General features: G+C 49.2%; 1 protein-coding gene across 2 annotated transcripts in view; it reads right to left on the reverse strand.

The window, feature by feature from the left end:
• MBNL1 (muscleblind-like splicing regulator 1) overlaps positions 1-21,100 on the reverse strand; it is a 60,171-nt gene that overhangs the window by 23,596 nt on the left and 15,475 nt on the right. For both annotated transcript variants that reach the window (XM_010004715.1, XM_010004717.1), the window contains exon 2: positions 3,870-4,040. In XM_010004715.1, coding sequence (XP_010003017.1) covers positions 3,870-4,040 — 171 coding nt within the window. The remainder of the gene's footprint in view (positions 1-3,869; positions 4,041-21,100) is intronic.

Raw genomic sequence — 21,100 nt, forward strand, 5'->3', positions numbered from 1 at the left:
CCAGGTAGGGGTTGAAGGCAGCTGATGCGTTGGTGGCCAAGCTCGGTGCAACGGAAAACATCGGCTGCAACCAGAGAAAAGAAGAGGACACACACTTTAGATATTTCCACTCGCCCTGCCATCAGCACAGCAGCCTTCTGGCCATCATCTGGAGCTCAGGGGCAGTGGGTTGCTGTTCCCAGTGGAAAGAAGCATTTGCTGTGTTTGTGGGACGTGAAGAACACCTGTGCAAATGTTGCACATGAGTGAGACCACAAGGACAGGCAGCCCCACCAGCCTCCAGCAGCTCTGCCAGGGCTCCCCTTGCAGGCACACAGCACGTGGCAGCTCCCAGAGCAAACTCTGGTTGGATGTGCACTGGGGCAAGGCCACAACAAACAGGCATGGCCGTGGGGAGAGGCTGGGGCTCTCAGAGGGACATGGCCAAAATGTGCACAAACACCCACCCTCAGGGAAAAAGGCATCTGCGTGAGAGCCCTAACACACCAGCAAACCACACTCAGCTTCAGGCACAAGTGAACACATTTCTGATGCTGGGGACAGACAGCACTGGTTCAGAAATTAGAGGAACAAGGCCAGACAGATATAATTTATTTTTACAACATTAAACAGGCTGTCCATGCAGATATTAAGAAGAAACACCCTGCATTGAGGATGTGATTTATTTAGACTACAACATTGAGGCAGAGAAAGAGAGAGCACACACATACTGGGGGGTTCTGTCTGTTTGCTTGTTTTAAAAAAAAGGAAAGAGTCGGATGCTCTTGCAGGCTGTCGAGTGTTGAGAAGATAACTAGATGTAGAAGATCAAACAGTGCTGCAAGACCAAATGTGGAGCTGTTGCACTGCAGCAAAGATTAAATAACCCTTCTGCCCCACAGAATGCAAAGGCACCGCAGTGTAAATGCCAAAGAACATTTAGTCTGGGGTGTTTATATTCAGTATCTAAATAAAGCAGTTACTCAAGGCATTTAGATTTTTCTTCCAAACTGATTTTTAGAAGGAAAAACAACTACAGAATCAACACAACTCCTTTTCCCTGTTTCATATCTGTTTAAGCCAGACAGCATGTTTTGTATTCCTGAGGAAATGACTGCACTGTTTGGAAGCAAGGAACAAGCCCACTGGAAACACTGGTCAAAAACACATATGCAGAGATTACTGAAGAAAAAAGACTGAAAGTTGTGTAAATGGGAATATTTTCTTCAGCATCTCTGATTCTTCACCCATGGAAATGAAATAAAAACCGGCCAATTTTGCAAGATACAAAATACTACTCTTAAATGCACTATAAGCTGCACTTTTCATTACTATGTTATCAGCTGTGTAATAATATCCCTCTCCCATGGAAATGAAATCAAAACCGGCAAATTTTGCAGGATACAAAATATTACTCTTAAATGCACTATAAGCTGCGCTCTTCATTACTATGTTATCAGCTGTGTAATAATAAACACTAGAAATAAAACTACAAACTAGTTTATTAGTGTGTAACTTAAGAGATATCAATGTTTGATTTCAGTGCAATATACTCCCTGTACAGTATATAAAAGACTTTCTCATGTATTTTCTACTGAGATCATTCTATACTGATACAAATATCCTGCAGCCTTTAGAACATGGCAAAATAATAGCTCCTTGCTGCCAGATGCCCCATAAGCCCCACTGTCCCAGGAACCAGCCCGTGGGGCTGAGCTGCCTGCTGTGTCTGGCAGGGGCATTGCCTGCTGGTGGGGGTCACTGACTGGCAGGGAGACAGGGGGCACCTTTGGAAATGGGTCTCTGCAGCACAGCAGAGCCACAGCTCCTCCCTGGCTGGACAGACAGATGGGCTTCTGTCAGGGCACCAGCTCACCAGCCTGCAGGACCAGCTGCCCACAGGGAAGGAGCTGGACTCATTTAACACATCTTCACCAGTCACCTACTGAGCACCTGCCATGCCAAGAAAGCACACGAGGCCCTGCACACGGAGAGGAACACTGATCAAAAATGTGCAAATGTGCATTAGTATTTTTTTCATGTTTACCCCAATGTTGGAGTGTGCCTACTCACCACTGTGTGAGGGCCGTGTTTGGTTAGAGCTCATGAAACAAACCCAACAGTGTCTGGGTGCATGCTGATGTAAGCTGCATCACAGGCCCAAACACGAGTTTGCTGGCACTGAGGCTGTGTCCCTGTACCCAGACCAGAAACAGCCGCAGCGTGCGCACGCCTCGTCTTCAGCTGCTGAAATTGAAAAATGATGCTGAGGTTGCTCTGGAGTTAAAGCACGTAAAGCCCAGCCTGCTTTTGAGCTGTGTCTCTGTACTGACACTTAATTTTGTTTCCAAAGTGAAAGCCATCAGCAGCAGGCACCAGCCTGGGGCAGCCCCACTCCTCCAGCAAGCTGGCAGCAGGGCTGGCATCACCCCTCACCCAGACACAGACCATGTTCTTGAAACAAAAGCCAATCAAACGAGAGAAAAAATGTGGTACCTTCCCACTCTGTGCTAACAGGTACTAAAATCAATTTACCCTAAGGATTCTACCACAACCTTTTCTGTTTTTCTCCTCCTCTCACTTCTTCTGGAACCAGCCGAGACATAAAAGCTCTGCAAGAGAGTGACTTACAGCAACTGAACCCGACACACTACAGAGCAGTTCCTGCTGTTCTGTAGACCCACAAAATGTGGGTCAACACAACTATTTGGTACGAGAGTCCTTTCTGCTGAGATAATTTTTCCTAAGGATTTAGCTATATTTTGTGGAGTACTACTTGTCACTATGTTTTCTGAAATAAGAGTTGAACTTATCTAGCAGAGTGGGAATCAGTTTCCTAACAGAAGGTATTGAGACATAAATTAAACACCCTAAATTCTACTTTTGCCAACAAGAAAGGAAGTGCTAGTGCAGATACATTTGTTTTATACATATAAAAAAACCCCTTATTTTTTCCTTTGCTGTCATTTTATCCATTGAAAGAGAGAGCTTCAGCCAGGGCAGGAGCATTGCTTGGCTTTTAACGTAGACTATACCAGCCTTGCTCATGCGTTAATCAGAACCCTCCAATGTCTGAGCTAGAAATTTCTATCAAAAAGGTTCTGGGCCAACTTCATCCAGAGCTTAGCTCCAGTGATCTCTCTGGATTGCATTAGAATGTGCAGGTGCCTGTCAGGTTGATGCCAAGCAAACATCTCTCATCTGTTGAGCCAGGGGTTCCTGCAGGGGTGCAGACCCAGCCAGGGCCTCTGGCGCCATGGGCCGCTGTGCCTGCTCACCAGGGCCTAAGAGAAACAGACGTGATGCAGTAAATGGCCAGATTTTACTGTGACCAGACAAGAGATTTCCAATAGATTCTCCTCCTCCCACTTCTTGTTTTTTTTTGCAGAAAATACCATTATTTGTATCCTTCTTCCTCGTGCCAAGCCTGAGCTGTGGATCCTGCCGGTCAGACCAACACGCACCATACATCACCCAGGGCAAGCCTTCTGCTCTGCCTGACAATGTGCTGTAAAAACCAAAGCCCAACTCCAGCAAGTAGTGCCCTGAGAAGGTTCTCTTGAGTGAATGGAAAACAACCATAGGGAATCTTCTCAAACTCAGGAATGTCCTAGAACACATGTAATTGCAAATGAAACCTCTACTTACTAAAAATCCTATGTAGACCACTCACTTTCTTGAGAAATAAGTTGCAAAAAAAAATAAAAATCCATACAATTAATAAAAGATTAACAAAATTAATTAAATAAACAACAGTGTTTCAGGCAAGGGAGGATTAAGCAGTTCCCAGACACACAGGCAAACATTTCATTGCATGCAACTTCTCCACCAGCGCCCGAGGTCCGTGGGGTGTTGCAGCAGGTGGGGCTGGAAGGCAGAAGGGCACCTACCACGGGCTGCAAGGGGGCACCAGGCATCATGGCATTGGCGAGCTGCATCTGCTGGGCCAGCATGGCCATGTTCTTCTGCTGAATCAGGTTATTGCGTCCATTTATCTCCAGCTGTGTCTTTAAGTGTGGCGGCGGGTGCAGGTATTTGCAGTTTTCCCGTGAACATCGGCCCTGAAGAAGAGAATGGACACAAGTAGCTCAGAAGCTGCAGGGGCATCGCTGCTTCTTATGTTCTCATCAGCTAAACCAAACCCAACACCTGCTGGAGCCAGGGGAGGGAAGCCCCTGGTGAGGTTACACACCCTGAGCAGAGCAACTCCACAGTTCCACCATCAGCTGCATGAGGTCTGTCTGCAGGGCAGCTCCAACCCAGCTCTCTGTGCTTTCACCAGACCAGGAAAGCAGCAGCTCTGAAGAAAAACCTCCTACGTATGATGCGGTTTTGATGCAACAGTATAAACCAAGCAAGAACATCAGAATTTACTCATTTCTGTATTTTTCATTAAATTCAGACATGGGAAACAACGAACTTCTTGCATTGGTTTTCTTTGGATGAAAGGACATTCATCAGTTCGTTCACATCAAGAAGTGTTAAAGAAGAATTCTATGTCCAACACACAGCCAGACCCCCCTTGTTACCAAATAAACCAGCACTGCATAGGAGCCAGTCCTGCTTGGTGGCCTCCCTCAGTGCAGCCCCTTGCTCTGGGTACCCCCACCCATGGGGGCCTGGCTGGGAGGCACCAGGGTGACCCCTGAAAACCAGTCCCAAGAGCCCCCAGCTGTGGCTCCTCTGTGAACCCCTCAGAAAGCAAAGGCACGACCTAAGCCTGAGCGTGGCATGCACAGAGGGAAAAGAAACTCCTGGAGAAGAGAATCCCCTCTTTCCATGGCACTGAGAAGTCTCATGTGCCAGGAGACTTCTGAAAATGCTAATTCATTAGTATGGAAGCTTTACACACTAATTGTTCTTTAAAATTGTAACCCTGCATCCCATGCTTTCACTAAAGGGATGATAACAATAAAAAACCTCAACTGGAAAAAAAAATAATTCTGTAAATTACATTTTTTTCCTTTACTCATTCATCTTTGAACTAAATCCAAACAGCAACAATGACAAGGCAAAAGACAGCCTTAATTTAAGTAAGATACGGTCGTTATCAGGAAACAAATTAATTCAATACAGTTTGACCTTACGCTGCAATTCTGCTCAGAAAGTTAAAATGTATCCTTGTTATAAGATCTGCCAGAAATCTAATTTGTACAATGATTTTTGTCTCCCCCTGAGGCTGGGATAATCAGTTTGCTGCTGCCCCCCCATCCGTCTTCCCTGCAGGCAACTCTGAAGTCCTTGCACCCATTTTCCTAGTTAGTCAACTGACATCTGAATGGTCCTTGCATAGAAGATACACCAGATATAAAGAAAAATAAAGTTTTGTGGATGTCAACACCCAGAAAGGACCATGGAAGCTGCTTGCAGGAAAACATCCCAAATAACACTGCTCCAAAGCCCTTGAGGCAGGGGCTGGATGATGAACAAAAGCCCAACACCTCTTCAGGTGGGGGGAAAACACACGTGCAGCCTGGGAAAACATTTTTACAGAGGAATGGAATTTCCTACTGCAAAAAAGGATCAGGATCCTTCAGCATAACCAACATTAGCGATTCATAACGAGAAAAGACAGACTGATGGTGGCACCAGGGATCCGTGTTGATGGAGGGTGAATTTTACATGTGTGTGTTTATCCGCAGACACATGTGTGACTCTGCTGGTCACTGCTCACCCGGGGGCTCCCTGGGAAGCTGCAGCCCCACACGGTGGGAAGGTGGGAGCTGCAGGGGGCTGTGCCCCTGCCTGTCCGGGGGACAGGGGCAGCACCTGACAGCACCAAGCAGCACCAGAGCCCGGAGCTGTGTGGGGGCCTGGGCTGGACCAGCCAAAATGCTGGGTGGGACATCTCCCACCTGACACACCTCCAGCCTGGGGGATGCTTTTGGACAGAATCACCCTCAGTTGTCCCTCTTACTGCCTTCCTGACAACACAGTTCAGTACTTAAGCCATCTGCACAAATAAACCAACCTCACTGCAGCCCCTCACAAAGCATTTCACAATTCTATGAAATGGTTGGTAAAAGACAAGCACTCTGGAACAGCTTTAATTGTGTCCATTTTTCTCCTGATACTAAAACCTATGTTAATTTTTGCTACTACTAAGTAACACAGGCAAAATTACACATTTACCAGCTGCCTGGAAGATGATATCTCACATTAGCACAGTGTAAAAATCAGACTTAATTACTGTTAAATAAGTAACAGGAAACTACACCATGTGTTGCTGGAATCAGAGAGGAGCAGTCAACAGACCTGATTCCAAAACTCAGGTTAAACCCAAGGTCCCTGTTCTGGAGGGGGGAGGGAGGGACAGGTTAGGCAACTCCACACCTCTCTGGATGGATCCATAGTCTGGCAGTACGTGTTGTACATCATCACTTAAAATACTTCATATGCTAAAATGCTCCAAAGCCAGAAGTAACCATTCCAGTGATCTAGTGCAACATTCCTGGGGAACAAGGAGCCCCCTCTGTTGCTTCCCCATCAAAGCCATCATTTCTATTCACTTTGCAGCTGATCTCTAAGGAAGGTAACTTACCCTGAGTTAAAGACAAGAAGAATATCCACATCCCCAGTTAAACCAGCCTTGTGCTGGTTGTCATTAGCTGCTATCAAGACATTTACATCTTTCTTGTTTCTGTGTTGCTTTGGAGTCTCGTGCAGCATTTAACTTTCAACTTTTTTGAAATTTCAGATTGTAGCTAATTTTCCAAAAGAAATGGAGACTTCTCTGTTTGGGAAAGGGCTTTCTTGTTTTCCTTGTATTCCATGGGCCTTCAGAAACTACAGGCTGAAAACCTCTGTCAGAAACCTCCCTCAAGAACCCAGACTGCTTTCATCTCCTTTGTACTGCAAGGAGGTAGTTTCTTAATTAACTGTTCACTGAATTCTGGTGACTTCAGACAACAAAGTTTAATGCCTGTGTGAGGAGACCCTGTGCAGGGCGAGGAAGAGGAGGGTGTCCTCCCAGCATGAATGCAGGAGCAGGAGGACACACTCACATGATGTTTTGCTCCAGCTATCGCATCACCGGTGCCTGGGCAGGGAGCCCGGTGGCACTGACAGCCAGCCCGGCCGGCATGGAGCCAGGGCAGCTCCGTGGCTGGGGGATTTTAAGCCTTAGTAAAAAATGCAGGTGGTGGGGACAGGGTCGGGGAGGAGCAGGTGGCACTTGCCCAGGTGCTGGGCACTGGGTTGGCATTACCCCAGCGGGGCTGGGCAGCCAGGGCACCGCTCTGCGTCGGCCGAGCCACCTGCCGCGCTCCCCAGCACTGCCCAGGTACTGGGAAACACTCACCAGGCACTGATGAATCAGGAGTCAGGTCTGGAGTGTTTGCCTTCAGTGGAGCAAAGAACAGTACCTGTCCCCCAGGAACCTTCCCACAGACTGCCAGAAGCATCACCTAGCTATGCAGTTTGGTTTGATTCCCCACAAAGCCCGAGGCTTTTCATGTGGATATATGCAGAGTTGTGGAAGAGAAAACAAGCAAAACTCAGACAAAAAAGAAACTATAATCAATCCTGTCTTGGAAAAAAATTCCCCAAAATTCTGCATTCTGAAAACACAGTGTAGGTATCTCTGCAAGACTTGGATCATCTGACAAATGTGTTGGACTTTGACATTACATCCTAGATATTAAGAGAAACAAATGAGCCTGTTCTTGAGGTCACTGCCATGCTCTCCCTCTACAGCACCATTTCTCTGAGAAGCACAGCACATCCCATTTTTCAGATCCCACACAACATTTGAAATACAACAGCAGCTCTTGCTCTCTGAAAACAATTTCTGTCCAGAAAATATCCTGAATCCATGTCTAAGAATGAAAAAGTATTCTTGGGATTCACTTCTGAGATTTCAGCTCCTTCACCTGCTGCAGTTACAGCTTTGGGGATAAGGGTACTAACAATTTTTACTTTTTTGTTGAGGGAATATTTAATGGAAATATCAGCAGAAGTCAATAACCAATTAACAAGAAGATAATTAGAGCTCAGCGTGCTGCGGGTCCCACTGTGCCGGTGCGCAGGGGCAGCAGTCGTGCAGTGCTGTGGGAGCTCCCCCAGCCCAGCCCTGTGCTTTGGGCAAGCCCCCAGGCCCTGCTGGTGCTCCTGCCAGGGCCAGAGGGCAGCTCTTCTCTCACCCGCTGTGCAGCACAGGTCAGGGCACCCATCCCACCACTGACACTGAGCGGGTTTATCCATTAATGGCACCCAAGCTGCCTTCGTCCAGCAGCACAACCTGCAGAGACCATCTCACGGTGACCTTGGGGTCCCAGCACCCTGCTGGGGGCTCCCACCTCTACTCCATCCAGGGAATACTGGAGGCAAAGCACACACACCTTGTGCAGGTATCTCCACCAAGGTCTGAGAAGCAGGTCCCTGACTTCAGGTAGTTGCTAATAGGTCTTCAAAACAATTCAAAGATCTTGCAAACACCCACAGCTTTCACTGTCAACATCAACTTTAACCCAACCCAGATTCAAACCACCACCTTTCCCACACCTGTCTGATCAGCCCTGCAAAAGAGGAACTGCAAACTCATCATCGTGGATTTGGCTCCAGTCTAAAACTTTCTTGGAAAGCACAGCCTGATGATGCAATAACTAAGGACTAATTAGCAGACTGCTCTCACAAGGTCGTTACTTCTCCAGGCCCAACCCATCAGGACCCCAGGGTGCCTGCAAGGGACCTGCCAGATCCCAGAGCAGCCCTGGGTGCAGGAGCACTGCCAAAGGCACCCTCAGGCACCCTGTGAGCAGGCAGCAGGAGGTTCACCACACCAAGTGCTTGTGGGGAGCAGGGAGCACCCAGAGCACCCCACTGTGGCCTGGCACCCACGATGCCATCACCCCGCGCCGTGCCTGACACGAGCCGTCCTCTCCCAGGAGCACCAGGGCTCCCACCACATCCTTCTGTTCCTCCAAATCCCAGGCTGAGGTTTCCAGAGCAGGGCTTTCCCTGCCTTTGGCTGTTGCCAGGGGGGCATGGTGAGCAGTATCTACCGTGTGGCTGCTGTCAGCATTCCCTCTGGCATCTGGAGGGGTTCTGGACCGTGTCAGGGTGTGCACAGCCACAGGGGACAGGCTCGGCACAGCACAGCTGTGACAGTGCCTTGGCATTTCTATTTAAGGGTGATCAGGCAGACTGACAGTGCTGTGATGCCTGTGCTTGTGGTGAGGGGACATCCTTTGCAGAGGGGCTGGCTGGGGAGGAGCAGCAAACATCAGCTCGGGCACAGCCAAGGCAGAAATACAGGAATTTGAATGGATGGAGACTAAGTAAAGATCACGGTTCCTGCTGCCATTCTTGTTGTCACTCTGGGGAGTGCACATGGAGCACAGTGATCCTGCCACCCTTGTTTAAGGTTGTCCCTCTGCAGCAGTTCACACCAGAAAAAACAACCAGAGGCAGCAAGGTGTGTGCCACTGCCTCTGTGGCACAGACCCCTGGCTCCAGCCAGCCCCAGCAGCCCGGCTCCACACCCAGGTCTTCTCAGTGCTGCTGGAGGTCGGTGACAGTGACAACCCCCTGCAGAGCAGAAGTCAATGCATCTGTAAGGACAAGTTCCACAAACATAGTTGGTCTGGGAAAGTCTTAAAACTGAGCTGCGCCAGCCTGCTGGGTCTGTTTATTTGTGCTATTTTTATACCACTGCGGTAGCGCAACCCTCCTTCCTGAGCACTTGCTGCACCACTGCACGCCTGTTTATACAAGAACCCCTGCTCACACGAGAAAGGGGAAAGCCCCTTGTTTTTCACCAGCCCACCACCCCCGTACCATTAAATATCACCATAGAAGTCCAGGGGCAGTGGAGAACCAAGAGCACCAACGTGCCTCTTGCTGCTTGTGGAGACATCACTGGAACAAACTCTGGCCCTTCGCCCAGGATCCCTGGAATAAACCTCTTGCTTCCCCAAGGTCCCAGGAGCTGCAGGGAGAGGCAGGACACCCCGCTGACCACAGCCCCCTCAGCTGCAACATTTGCAAAAAAAGGCACCTCACCTATAAATACAGCACAACATGGAACTGATGCAACAAGCTTTCAATGGAATTTTTTAGCATACATTGCTGCTTAGGATGTCCTGGAGCCAAATTAATTCTCCAATTAAAAACTGTTGCTTAGCAACATGGTTTGAGATACAGGAGAGGAAGGCAGGGTGTCTGTGACAGCAGCCATGGGTGGGCAGGATGGGTGCACAGCCTGCAGCCAGTGCCAGACCCCTGCCCTGCTGAGTGTCCCTGGGCCACCCTGTCTGCAGCAGGTGACAACAACCTTCCAGTGCCACAGGGAAACACAGACTGCAGCCCAAACTCTGCTCCAAACCCTCTTCTTGCTTATCCCAAAACAAACGTGAGGCAAAAGCAACACCAGCCCTGTGGAGCTGCTCCAGGTTTTGAGCAAACATTGTTTCCCTAGGTGGTTTTGAGGAATTACAGTTAGATGTATCATCCTGCATGCAGCATTCCTGTCCTTGTTGCCACTGTTACATCAAGGAGACAATCCACACGCCACAGGACGCAAAGAACTCGCTGTTAAACACAACAGCATCTACCAGGATCTGGCTTGAATCCCTGCTGACAGCCCTCGGCAGCTGCCACAGCTTTAACCACCTGCAACATCATGATGGACTCACCAAAGCGTTTCTGTGCCACCAGAGCTTCCAAGTCCTGCTTTTTAACATCAGACACATAACCCTCTAACATCCTACAGGCTATTTCCTACAAACTCAAGGAAAAGCTTCTTGTGGCCAACAGCTCTCTTGGGAGTGCTGCTGTTTTCCAGCAACATTGGTCTCAAAATTTGCCGTTTCCCAGCAATCTGGGGCTCAAAATTAATGGTTTTCCAGCAACTTTGGGCTCAAAATTCACGATTTTCCAGTAATTTGAGGCTAAAAATTCACTATCTTCCAGCAATTCTGGACTCATAAATTGCCATTTTCCAGCAATTTGGGGCTCAATATTCACAATTTTGCATCCTGTGAGTGCTGCACATCCCAAACGCTTCCCACCTCATCACTATTTAACAATTATTAATGACTGATGTAACTAAAGCCCTCAGTTCCACAGAATCATAGAAAGGTTAGAGTTGGAAGGGACCTCAAGGATCACCTAGATCCAGCCCCCCTGGGTGGGCAGGGACACCTCCCACTAGATCAGGTTGCTCAGAGCCCCATCCAACCTGCCCTTGAACACTGCGGGCACCAACCTCCTTGCACCCACGCTGAGCAAACCAGCAGCTGTAACAGATTAAGTGGTTTTGATCCAAAACAAACATGCAAACACCTCCCTCTTTCAGGAAGTATAAATTCCTTCTGACAGCAGAGAGCTCGGGTGTAACAGCCCAGGCAGGAAGATGGCTGTTGCATAAAATCTGAATATTGCCTGTAAATGGTAAAACTATTTATACCGATGCTCATGTGTGTTACGGGAAAACATTTAACTACACGTAAGCTCTGGTTTGCTTTTTATAAATAAAATGTGCTCACTTTGCTGTAGTAGCTGGCCTGCCAAGCATGCATTCAGATAATTATTTTTTTTCTTGAACAAAAAAGCGTCACTGGACTGATTTTACAAACTCAAAGCACCCAAACTGCAGTCCTGGTGAGTCAGTGGCTATGTTAACATCTCCAAAGAGCAATCCGGGCAGGACCAGGATCACTGAGGCTGATGCACAGCCCGTTGTGAGGCCCAGCCCAGCACACACCCCAACAGTGCCTGCACCTCAGCCTCTTGCTGCCCCAGTGCATGCTGAACAGTTTTTTCCAGGGGGTAACAGCTGTGATTGCTTTCTTTTGCCCCAAACCACACACTCCCCATGTGTGGGGAGCTCGTTTTTTGCCCAAAGTCCAATTCAGCATCTCCAAACAGGACCTGCCCACATCCTCACGCCTCCTGCACACTGGGATTGCGCTCCAAGGGGACAAAGAGGGATTTTGCTGCGCTTTCCTGGCCTGGAGCCACTTGGGCAGCACATTCCTGAGCCTGTTCCTCCACAGCACTGACACTCCGGAGGAAAACCGACCAGCTCCAGGGCACCAGCAGAAGGGTGAATGCCAAGATGGGATAATCAATGCTTTGTGCCCAAGTAAAAAAAGATGAAATTCATCTGTGCGTTGCTGGTTTGGTATGTGGTTTCCATGCACTAAATGGAAGTACATGCAGCACAGCAAACCCCCGGGCTCTTGTTTCTACGTACGATAACCACATTCCTGGCACCATCACGGCTGGGCTACCCCACGAGCAGTGTGCCAGTGCAGCTGCCTACCACAAACTCAGGGAGAATCAGGAGAGACACTGGCTGTCTCAGGAACACACACGTCCCTGGAGCACAGGGATCAGTGTCAGGCAGGCAGCAAAGGACTCTCCTCTTGTTAGCAGCTCAAGCTGCCCCTCAGACCTCAGCTGTTCTCCCGATTATCACTGCCAGGCTTTGATCCACCCCAGCACACTTCTCTGCTCTGGAAAATTGTCCCCAAGTGTCCTGCTGAGTGACAGCCCATTCCACCTCCCGGCCAGTCCCAGCCCCTGCTAAGGCAAGCAGGCTGCCACCGGTCCCAGCTTCTGTAGCCTCAAATAATTAAAGAAACTTGTAAGTAAGGTAGAATCCCACCTTGAAACCAAGTGCCGAGCTGCAGTGGTTCAGGGAAACCCCTCTGGCAGCGTTCAGGTCCAAGAGTATCCCGGGGCCAGCACGACACTGAGCTGTACAGCCATGCAGCCACAACACCCGCAGCACAGTCCTGCTCACAGAAGGAGCAGCAGAAAACCTGATAAGGGGTTGATTAAACTGCAGCGGACAAGGATAAATATTGACAACAACTGCTGAATTTCCTTAAACAACAGAAACACACTCTGGGCAGACTCAGCTGAATATCCCCCTGACAAAAAATTGAAGTTGAAGAGCAGGGTGCACAGCCATGGCACTGGTCACACCAGGAGAGGGGCCACATCCATGCCATGTGCACACCAAGACAAGCTTGGGGTGCACAGCCAGCCAGCATCCCCAGCCAGTACAGCCCAGGGGACCACTGCTGCAGTCAGGTGTCCAACACCCCCTCCCTCATCCCAGCAACTCATCGCCCAAAAGAACTGCCATAAGTAAATTACAAAGGTTGCATTGCTCAAGTTAACCACAGGCAGAAAAAGAAACAACTCCAGGAATGGCCGGAAGGTGCCCCTCACACTCCCCCTCCTCATGAGCTGCAGCGTTTCTGCTGCACTAACATTTCCACAAACTTCAATTTGTTTTTACACCTGTTCAGTCTCCAGTTGGATTCCATGTCATCACGTAATAATAACGACAATAAACCAGATTGCCTGCCCCAGCTCAGCCCACTGCTCAGCTCCTTCCCACCCCGCACTGTGGCACAGCCGCTGAGCTCAGGGACCACCTCCCTCCACCTCTCACTAGCCCAGCCATGCCGTACCCACTGTGCTGCAGCTACTGTCCTGCAGCACCTGGAGTTACTCAGCTGAACCAAGCTGTCAGTGGCTAAGCAGGATTATTTCTAAATACTCTTCCCCGAGCTGCTTCTTCAGCCTGCATTACTCCCTATGATTTTATGGCTAGTACTGCAGGAAAGGCAGAGGGGAGATCAGGCCTTTTTCAGTTATTTCTGCAATTTCCCAGCTGATCCCCACAGACAGAGACAGGGCAGAACAGGAGCTGGTGGCTAGCACTGCAGTGGTGGCAGTGCTGCCAGGGACACAACAGGGTGTCCCACTGGTGGCAGTCCCCATGTCCCCACTCTGGCTACACAGCAAAGGTTCCTGTCCCAAAGGCACTACCAGTCCCTGCCTCCTGCAGGCATGGACTCTGCCTTTACAAAAGGAGAAATTGGACTCATTTAGATTGCTGAGACACTCTGTCTCAGTTTTTTTGGCATTAAGTGATCTTGGTTATAGCAATTAAATTGATTCGGCTGCAAGTTTCATACTTTGGAAATGTCTTTGTGCATCTTTTCACACCCAGCATAGCCATAAAACACACCAAAGTGACCATTTAATGACGTCTGTGTGTAGCTTGTAGAGAAAAGTCTCAAACCCTCTGATTTATTACTTTGGCTTACACAGCTAATGGCACTCATACAGGAAGAAATGCAGAGGAGCCCTCATATTGCCATGAAACTCAACAGGCTTAAAAAAAAGAAAGAAAAAACAAAGTAAGCAGAATCCCAGCATTAGCTGCACAACCCTGAGCAGGAGCAGGCAGGGAGAAACGAGAGGAAACGCAGAATGATTCCCAGCTCCAAGAACAATGTCACGGGGACAGGGACATTCACACCAGCAGGACTTTGCTTTGCACCCTCCTCCTCCTCTGCAGCACCTGCAATGGTGTCACTGAGATGTCCATCCAGCCTGGGGCGATGTGGGCAACAGAGATGCTACCAAACTACCTGGAATCTTTGCTCCACAACAGCCATTGACAAAACAGTTTACAGAAATATAAATGTTTCTAATTCTTTGCTACAATTTAGGATTGATACTCCTACTATTACAAATATTTGTATATCCACATGTCTGTACATACACACTGTGTGTATCAATTGATAGTGTTTATATTTACACCCCCGCCACTCCCAAGACACACAAACTTTGCAGACTGAGATAGAGCGGCGCTGATTTCTTCTCAAGTAACCCTCCACCTGCACCCCCTGCCAGTGCTGCTCTGCAGGTCAAGAAGGAATTCCATTTTTCCAGGTCTATACAGGAAAATCAAATGCCCCCCCAAGAGCCAGTTACCTCCCTGGGGGCGGATAACAACAGTATTATAACCTGCAAGACCTTTCCAGCACGGGCTTCAGAAACTGCTCTCTCTAAACTCCTAAAGCCACAAAATCCTTTCAGAGCAATCCCTAGTAATCCATATGATCCTTACTCAAGCATGTAATAACTAACAGTTTAAGAGTAAAATGAATGACTTCATGTCAAGATCAAGTAAAACACAGGCAAGATTTGATCTATTGCCCACTGCAGCTCCACGCGGTGCCCGCGGACAAGCAGCTCCGTACCTGCCCTGCCAGCTGCAGGCACCCGGGGGCCTTTGATCAGCCTTTCTGCTCCCAGGGGATAATCCTGCAAGGGACTCACTCCGAACAACAGTCCCTTTGCCACAGCCTCTGCTCTTAGGATCTTAGCACTTCCATGTAAATGATAAAAGTGAGCAGCAAGCTGAAGACCCACTGGATTTCACAGCAATAATTCATATTTAACCATATTTTCAGGCTTCCAATTTGTTCTGGCGCGGTACAACAGAAGCAGGCAAGGTGCTGAACTCTGCATCCAAACTGTGGGAACAAACAAACAGGCACGGGCCCGTTCAGCAGAGCTGCTGACACAGGTCAACATTATTCGTGGCAAATCTAACAAGGGGATACCACCAGAGGGATGACACTGTGTATGTCACCATACACTTTTTACAGAGTTGTTCAGCAACCACCCTGGCTGGCTGCAGGGTGTTCCCACTGCCCCAGCTCCCCTTGCTCTGCCTCCTACCCAGCTCAGCACTGCCCTGCAGACTCCAGCAGCACGGTCTTCTTGTGAGGTATCAAAGGTAACTTTTAAGGTAGACATATGCACATGTAGAATACAAAGAAAAGCCCCAGCTGTAACAATTTTCATTTGTTTTTGCAGTGCACTGGCATCTTATGTCTCCTCTACCTGGTGTGCAAGGGGAGGTGGTTGGCGTGGTGAGCTAAACTGGATAATTGGTGTCCTCACCCCACAGTAAATACGCAGGAGAATTCTCCGTTACAGGTGCTATATTTAAAACTTAATTGCCATAGTTTAAAAATAAAATCCTGCTTTTGTGATTTCAAGAGAGAGAAATTGCCATCATCATCTAAGGGAAGTCTCTGCTCTTCATGCTAAAGTTTACTTCAGCAGGGGAAGCAAACTTCCCTCCCTGAGCCCCGGGAGGCTGGATGGCCCTGGCTCACCGCTGCACTGCAACTGCAGTGACTGAGACGTGAGCAGCCTTCCCAGGGTACAGCTGCAAACAGCCACACTGCTTCCTAAACAGGAGTGACTTGATAACCAATCCACAACATACCCACTGCACAACCCAAAATAGCCTTTACAAAGGATATAGAATGCTTTCAGAAATTTTCACTTTAATTATACACGTGATTAATTTCCCTCTTCAAGCTCCACATCTCATTTCTGCTCCAACAGCTTTCAGAGGCTGGAGCTGCACCCACTGCTGTGCCCGCCTGTGCTGGCACCGCTTCTGCAAAGTGCCCGTTTTTCAAAAAACAGTCATTTGAGGGCAGTCCTGTACCTAACGGGAGAGCAGCAGAAGCTAGTAGCTCCTCAGCCACGCTGGAGTTACTGGAGCTGCCCACACCACACCCACTGCTGAAACATCCCATGTTCGTGGCACAGATCCACAAAATGCCACGGAGCTGTGGGGCTGCTGTGAAACACAGACAGCCCCACGAGCTGGTAACAGGCTCCAGCACACCCCAACAGACACAGCCCCAGGAGCTGGTGACAGGCTCTGCCACACTCCCACAGGACACGGCGTGGAGACATGTTCAGAGAAGGAAAGCCCCCATGTCGGTGTCCAGGTTTAAGCACAAGGACACTGCAAAGGGAGCAGACTGAGACAGTCAGTGACAATTAGAACATTTCCCAGCCCCACTCTCCTCTATTCAAGTAATCCCACCAGTTTTGTTTGGGTATCCAAAACCCCCATGCCACAAACCCCTTCTGCAACATCCTGCAAGCACCAGCCTTACCCTGCAGGCTCGTTCTGTGGTCACTCCATTGCGAGAATTCCTCACAAAGCTCCAGGCAGAGTCACCTGCAGCACACTACTGTGGCTAGTCTGTCCTTGCTGGGTGGTGTTTGGCCTCTCCTGACACCTCCTCATGCAGGGCCCCCAGCAGGTAGTGACACCTGGGAGGTCTCTGCTCTGCCTCCATCCCACTGGCTCCCCTGGCTGGAAGGGCAGAGGCCACAGGTGACCTGAGGACACGGGCTGTGAAGCGGTGCTGTGCCAGGCGGGCTCTGCGCCTTGATGGCCAAGGTCACTGCTGAGCCACACAAAAATTAACATCACATCAATAAACTGTCTCCTGCTTTCCAGCAGTACAGCAGCAGCCCTCCCCCAGCCAGCTGAAGGTCAATTGCTGTCATTATTTTCTGACTGGATTTGTATTGGAGAGGGGATGATTCAGAAGCGTTGGTGGGAGCTGCAGCCTCACACCACTGGCACACGAAATCATTGCTGGGATCCTACTCTGAACATGTCAACACATCAACACATCTGGGGTTTTTACTGACATGGTTTACATAACAATTACACATTTATTTATTTTCTTGCTGATAGAGGTTTTAGGCCTGCCTATCCCTTTTGTAGTGTTTATCCTCGCTCCTAGCATGAGGTCCCATGGGCAAATGCAAGCCACCAGGCTGCACCAGAGGGGTTGTGCCCCATGGCCAGGTAGGCACAGCCTGCCCACACCCTCAGAACCTGCCTGCAGTGGCAGGGACACGTTCCTTGACTACCCAGGTATTTAGTATAACTGTATCCCTGGGACAGGAGCAAAAAGAATCCATGCAAACAGTTGGTCGGCATCCCAAGCCAAGAAATGCCAGCATCTGGTAATTACTGCTTGCACTGATGGAGCTGGGGCTGTCAGAAGCTGCTGCAAGCAGGAGTACACTAAACAAAGAAGTAATTAACAGGCAATCACGCAGCAGTGCAGCACGAGGGTCAGTCTGAAATACAGCTCCTCAGCACTTCCCAGCAAGCTGCCTGGGCCACCCTCAGACAACTACAAAGTTTCCCTGGGCTTGACATTACTACACTCAACAAGTTACCAGTGGCACAATCTAATGTTGCAACACTTAATGTGTGGTTTAACAGGAATTAATGAACCCCGTGGCATGCACCTGTGGGCAAGGACAAGGCACAGACCTCAAGCTCAAAAGCATCCTCGGATCAGCAAGTGCCCCTGAAGCCTGGAGAGCTGCTGCCACCCACCCAGCGGGCACAGCCCCACACCTTCCTCCCGGTTTCTGTTGGCTGGAATTAAATAGTCCCACCCCTCTGAAATTATTATTTTAAAGCTTAGTTCTGTCTTTTTTGAAGTGAAAATCAAAGAACAATCATCAAAAGATTAAGATCAGGCTGACAGAAAATTAGACTTGCATTTTTCTTTATATGTGCAAGACAGAACAACCACTGCTCTTCTCTTTTTCCGCTCTATGGCATCATGAAATTATAACATCAGTAAAAATGTTAGCTTTGGCCCTGGCTGAACCTGATATTCCACCTAGCTAGCTGAACTTTAAATTCTGCCAAAGAGTGAAATCATTCTTCTAGAGTTAGACTGATTACTAGAAACCATATAAAAGAGCACATTTTATGCAAAGGAACAGTCAGAATCCCTTCAGAAGGGAACAGGGGAAGGGATGGCTATACAGCACACAACTCCTGTGCAAACCTCTCTGGTTAAAAAAAAAAATACATAAACTACCCATCTGCCACAGGGCAAGGCAGGGAATGCTTTCTGTTGCTCTTCACAGCTCCTCCTCACTGTCCTTGCTGTTTACTGGGTGAGGGACGAAAGGAGGAGTTTTGGTGGCCTACAGAAATGAGAGTGCTTTGTTACTTGGTCACTGCTCATCACCATAAAACCCATGGAGCCTAACTGGGAATGGGGTCTGCTCCGTGCAATTTAGTAACTGAAAGCAGTCAGCACATGCAAAGTAAATCAATTCATACTTTTTACAGCGGTACAGTGCCATCAAACAGAAAAGAAATAAAAGAGGGAGATGGTCTCCCCTGCAGCCAGGCCTGCTGTAGCTCTGAGTGATGAGTGTTTTAATTCTATTTTTCTTTCTGTGTTATTTTTCATGTCCTGTTTCTTCTGGGCACTATTCTACCAGCTTTAACCCTATTTTATCCATATCCCAGAGGAGCGGGCAGGGGAGGGCACATGCAGAACAGGCTCTTTTCTTTCCATTCAACTGCACTAGCAGCATTCCTAATACTACGAGCTGAAAAAAAATAGGTATAAATTTCCGTTTTTTTTCTAAAACAGCTGACTTTCAGAAAGGCCGAGTGCTCTGCATCCCTGGCAGTCTGCTGAAACACCAGTGTGATCATGGTACCTGGCACAGAGCCCACCAGCACTGGCAGGAAGAGCCCAGCCTGTGCAGGACCCCAGCCCCTGCTCCTCTGAGATGCAGCAGCACCTCCCGGCAGCCTGCAGCCCCTCCTGGGCCACCAGCATAGCCCTGTGTCCCACTGGCCCCCACCCCACCTTCCGAGAAACAAGGGAAACGCCTCAAGTTGTTTCTGAACACTCGGGATGTCTGAGTAAGCCCTGGGTGGCAGAGCAAGGCGACGCCCTGAGTCAGTGACACGTTGTCACCCCTAATACACAAAAATAAGTTGTTTATTCCTCCTGATGGGTTATTTTTACACTGGCAGCTCCGGGTATCCATGGCAGTTTGCTGCCACTGGTCCCAGCAAAGGCAGGCACTGGGGGCCCGTCCTTGCCCAGCCGTCCCTGTCCATCCTGGCCATCCCTCCTTGGGGCAGAGGGCTGCCCGGAGGGGCTGGGAGAGGTTCTCACACCCAGGGGGGCTATGAGAAACACCTTTAGCCACTGCCCCCCTTGTCAGCTGTGCTGGGCAACCCAGGGACAGCCATCCACCTCTGGGCTGCCCTGGGAGCTCCAGGAGGAAAGTCTCCATCTGGGCTGCTGCTGGAGAAGAAACATTTGATTTCCCATCATCTGGAGGAAAGCCTTTCTGAATCAAGATGTGCCCACGGCTTCCAGTGAGGCAGAAACAATTCCTTCATACACACAGGCAGCATTTATCAGCTCAGGACAGCTGAGGAGAAGTGAGCAATGCCCACCTTGGCTGCACCCACATGGCTGCTCAAAGGAAGGACCAAAAAGTACAGCTGTCCCCAGCAGCCTGAACACTGCCTCACAGGGCACTCCTGCAGCAACCAGTGAAAGCTATTCTATATACACAACTCTCTTTATACCCCCTGGGTCTGGGGGATATCTGCCCGGCTGAGCCAACTGTAAGTGCTGCTACTACCAAAGCATGGCTGGTGAAAGCACGTGGGAATGCGGCGGAGCCGGAGCGGGACAGCGGCAGAGGAAGCTGCTGGCAAGTAAATATTGCTCAACATGACACCAGTACTGGGGAAAAACTGACAGAGTGGAATAACAGGAAGCTTAGTCACTTCTGGACAAAAAAAGCAAGGCATACGAGAGAGGTGGAGGGGAGCAGAGCAGGGAGGGCCCAGAGAGCAGAGACCAGCTTGCAGCAAACCCTTGGAAAACCGAGTGGGATCTGCTGCATCCCTGGGCAACTCCAGCTAGTGACTTGTGTTAATGACTGAAGTTAGACTGTGACCTAGTGAAACCACATCCCCAACTTTTCCTCCACCCTCCGAAGCAAGGAGAGCACCACAGCTGCTCAGCATGGGGGAGACAAGGAGGGATGAAATACAGCAGTTGAATTCAAGTATATATTTAATTTTCCACAATTATCATTATCTTTCAGAACTACCACAGAACAGCTTCAGGAGCTGAGCCAAGTACAACCGATGCCACGCAGGGCACCCATCCCTCCTCCAGGACAGCCATCATTCCCATTAAAAATTACAATGAAGATCTGCTTTATAAGTAACTCAGATTTCAGTGGAAAAAAAAAGGAGAACCAGTTGGTATCTTTGATACTGGGAGGAAAAGGGATAATTAAAAGCAAGCAAGGGTAGCAAAGTAAGTGTCGTGGGCAAATAAAGGCTGATACCTCACATTTGTTTCACCTAGCAAGTGTGTGCTGAGGCATAAGGAAAGCTTCCTAACCTTGAGGCTGAGGGAACTGGGATTGTTTAGTTTGAAGAGGAGGAGGCTGAAGGGAGACCTGATTGAGACCTCCAGACATGACTGCCAGACCTGGAAGAACAGAGCAGCAGCAGAGCCCGGGGGCTCGGCAGGGATGGAGCGGGACAGCTGAGCCAGGCAGCACCAGGTTCACCTTCCCAGCCTGTTCCTGCCTGCTCTGGAGGAGGTCACCAAAGCCACCAGCAAGGTTTTGTTGCATTTCCAACTTGTGGTGGCCAGCTGTGCCTTGCCTTCACACA

The sequence above is a fragment of the Chaetura pelagica genome, unplaced genomic scaffold, assembly GCF_000747805.2.
Source record: "Chaetura pelagica isolate M959 unplaced genomic scaffold, ChaPel_1.0 scaffold829, whole genome shotgun sequence".
In the NCBI taxonomy this organism is placed as follows: Eukaryota; Metazoa; Chordata; class Aves; order Apodiformes; family Apodidae; genus Chaetura; species Chaetura pelagica.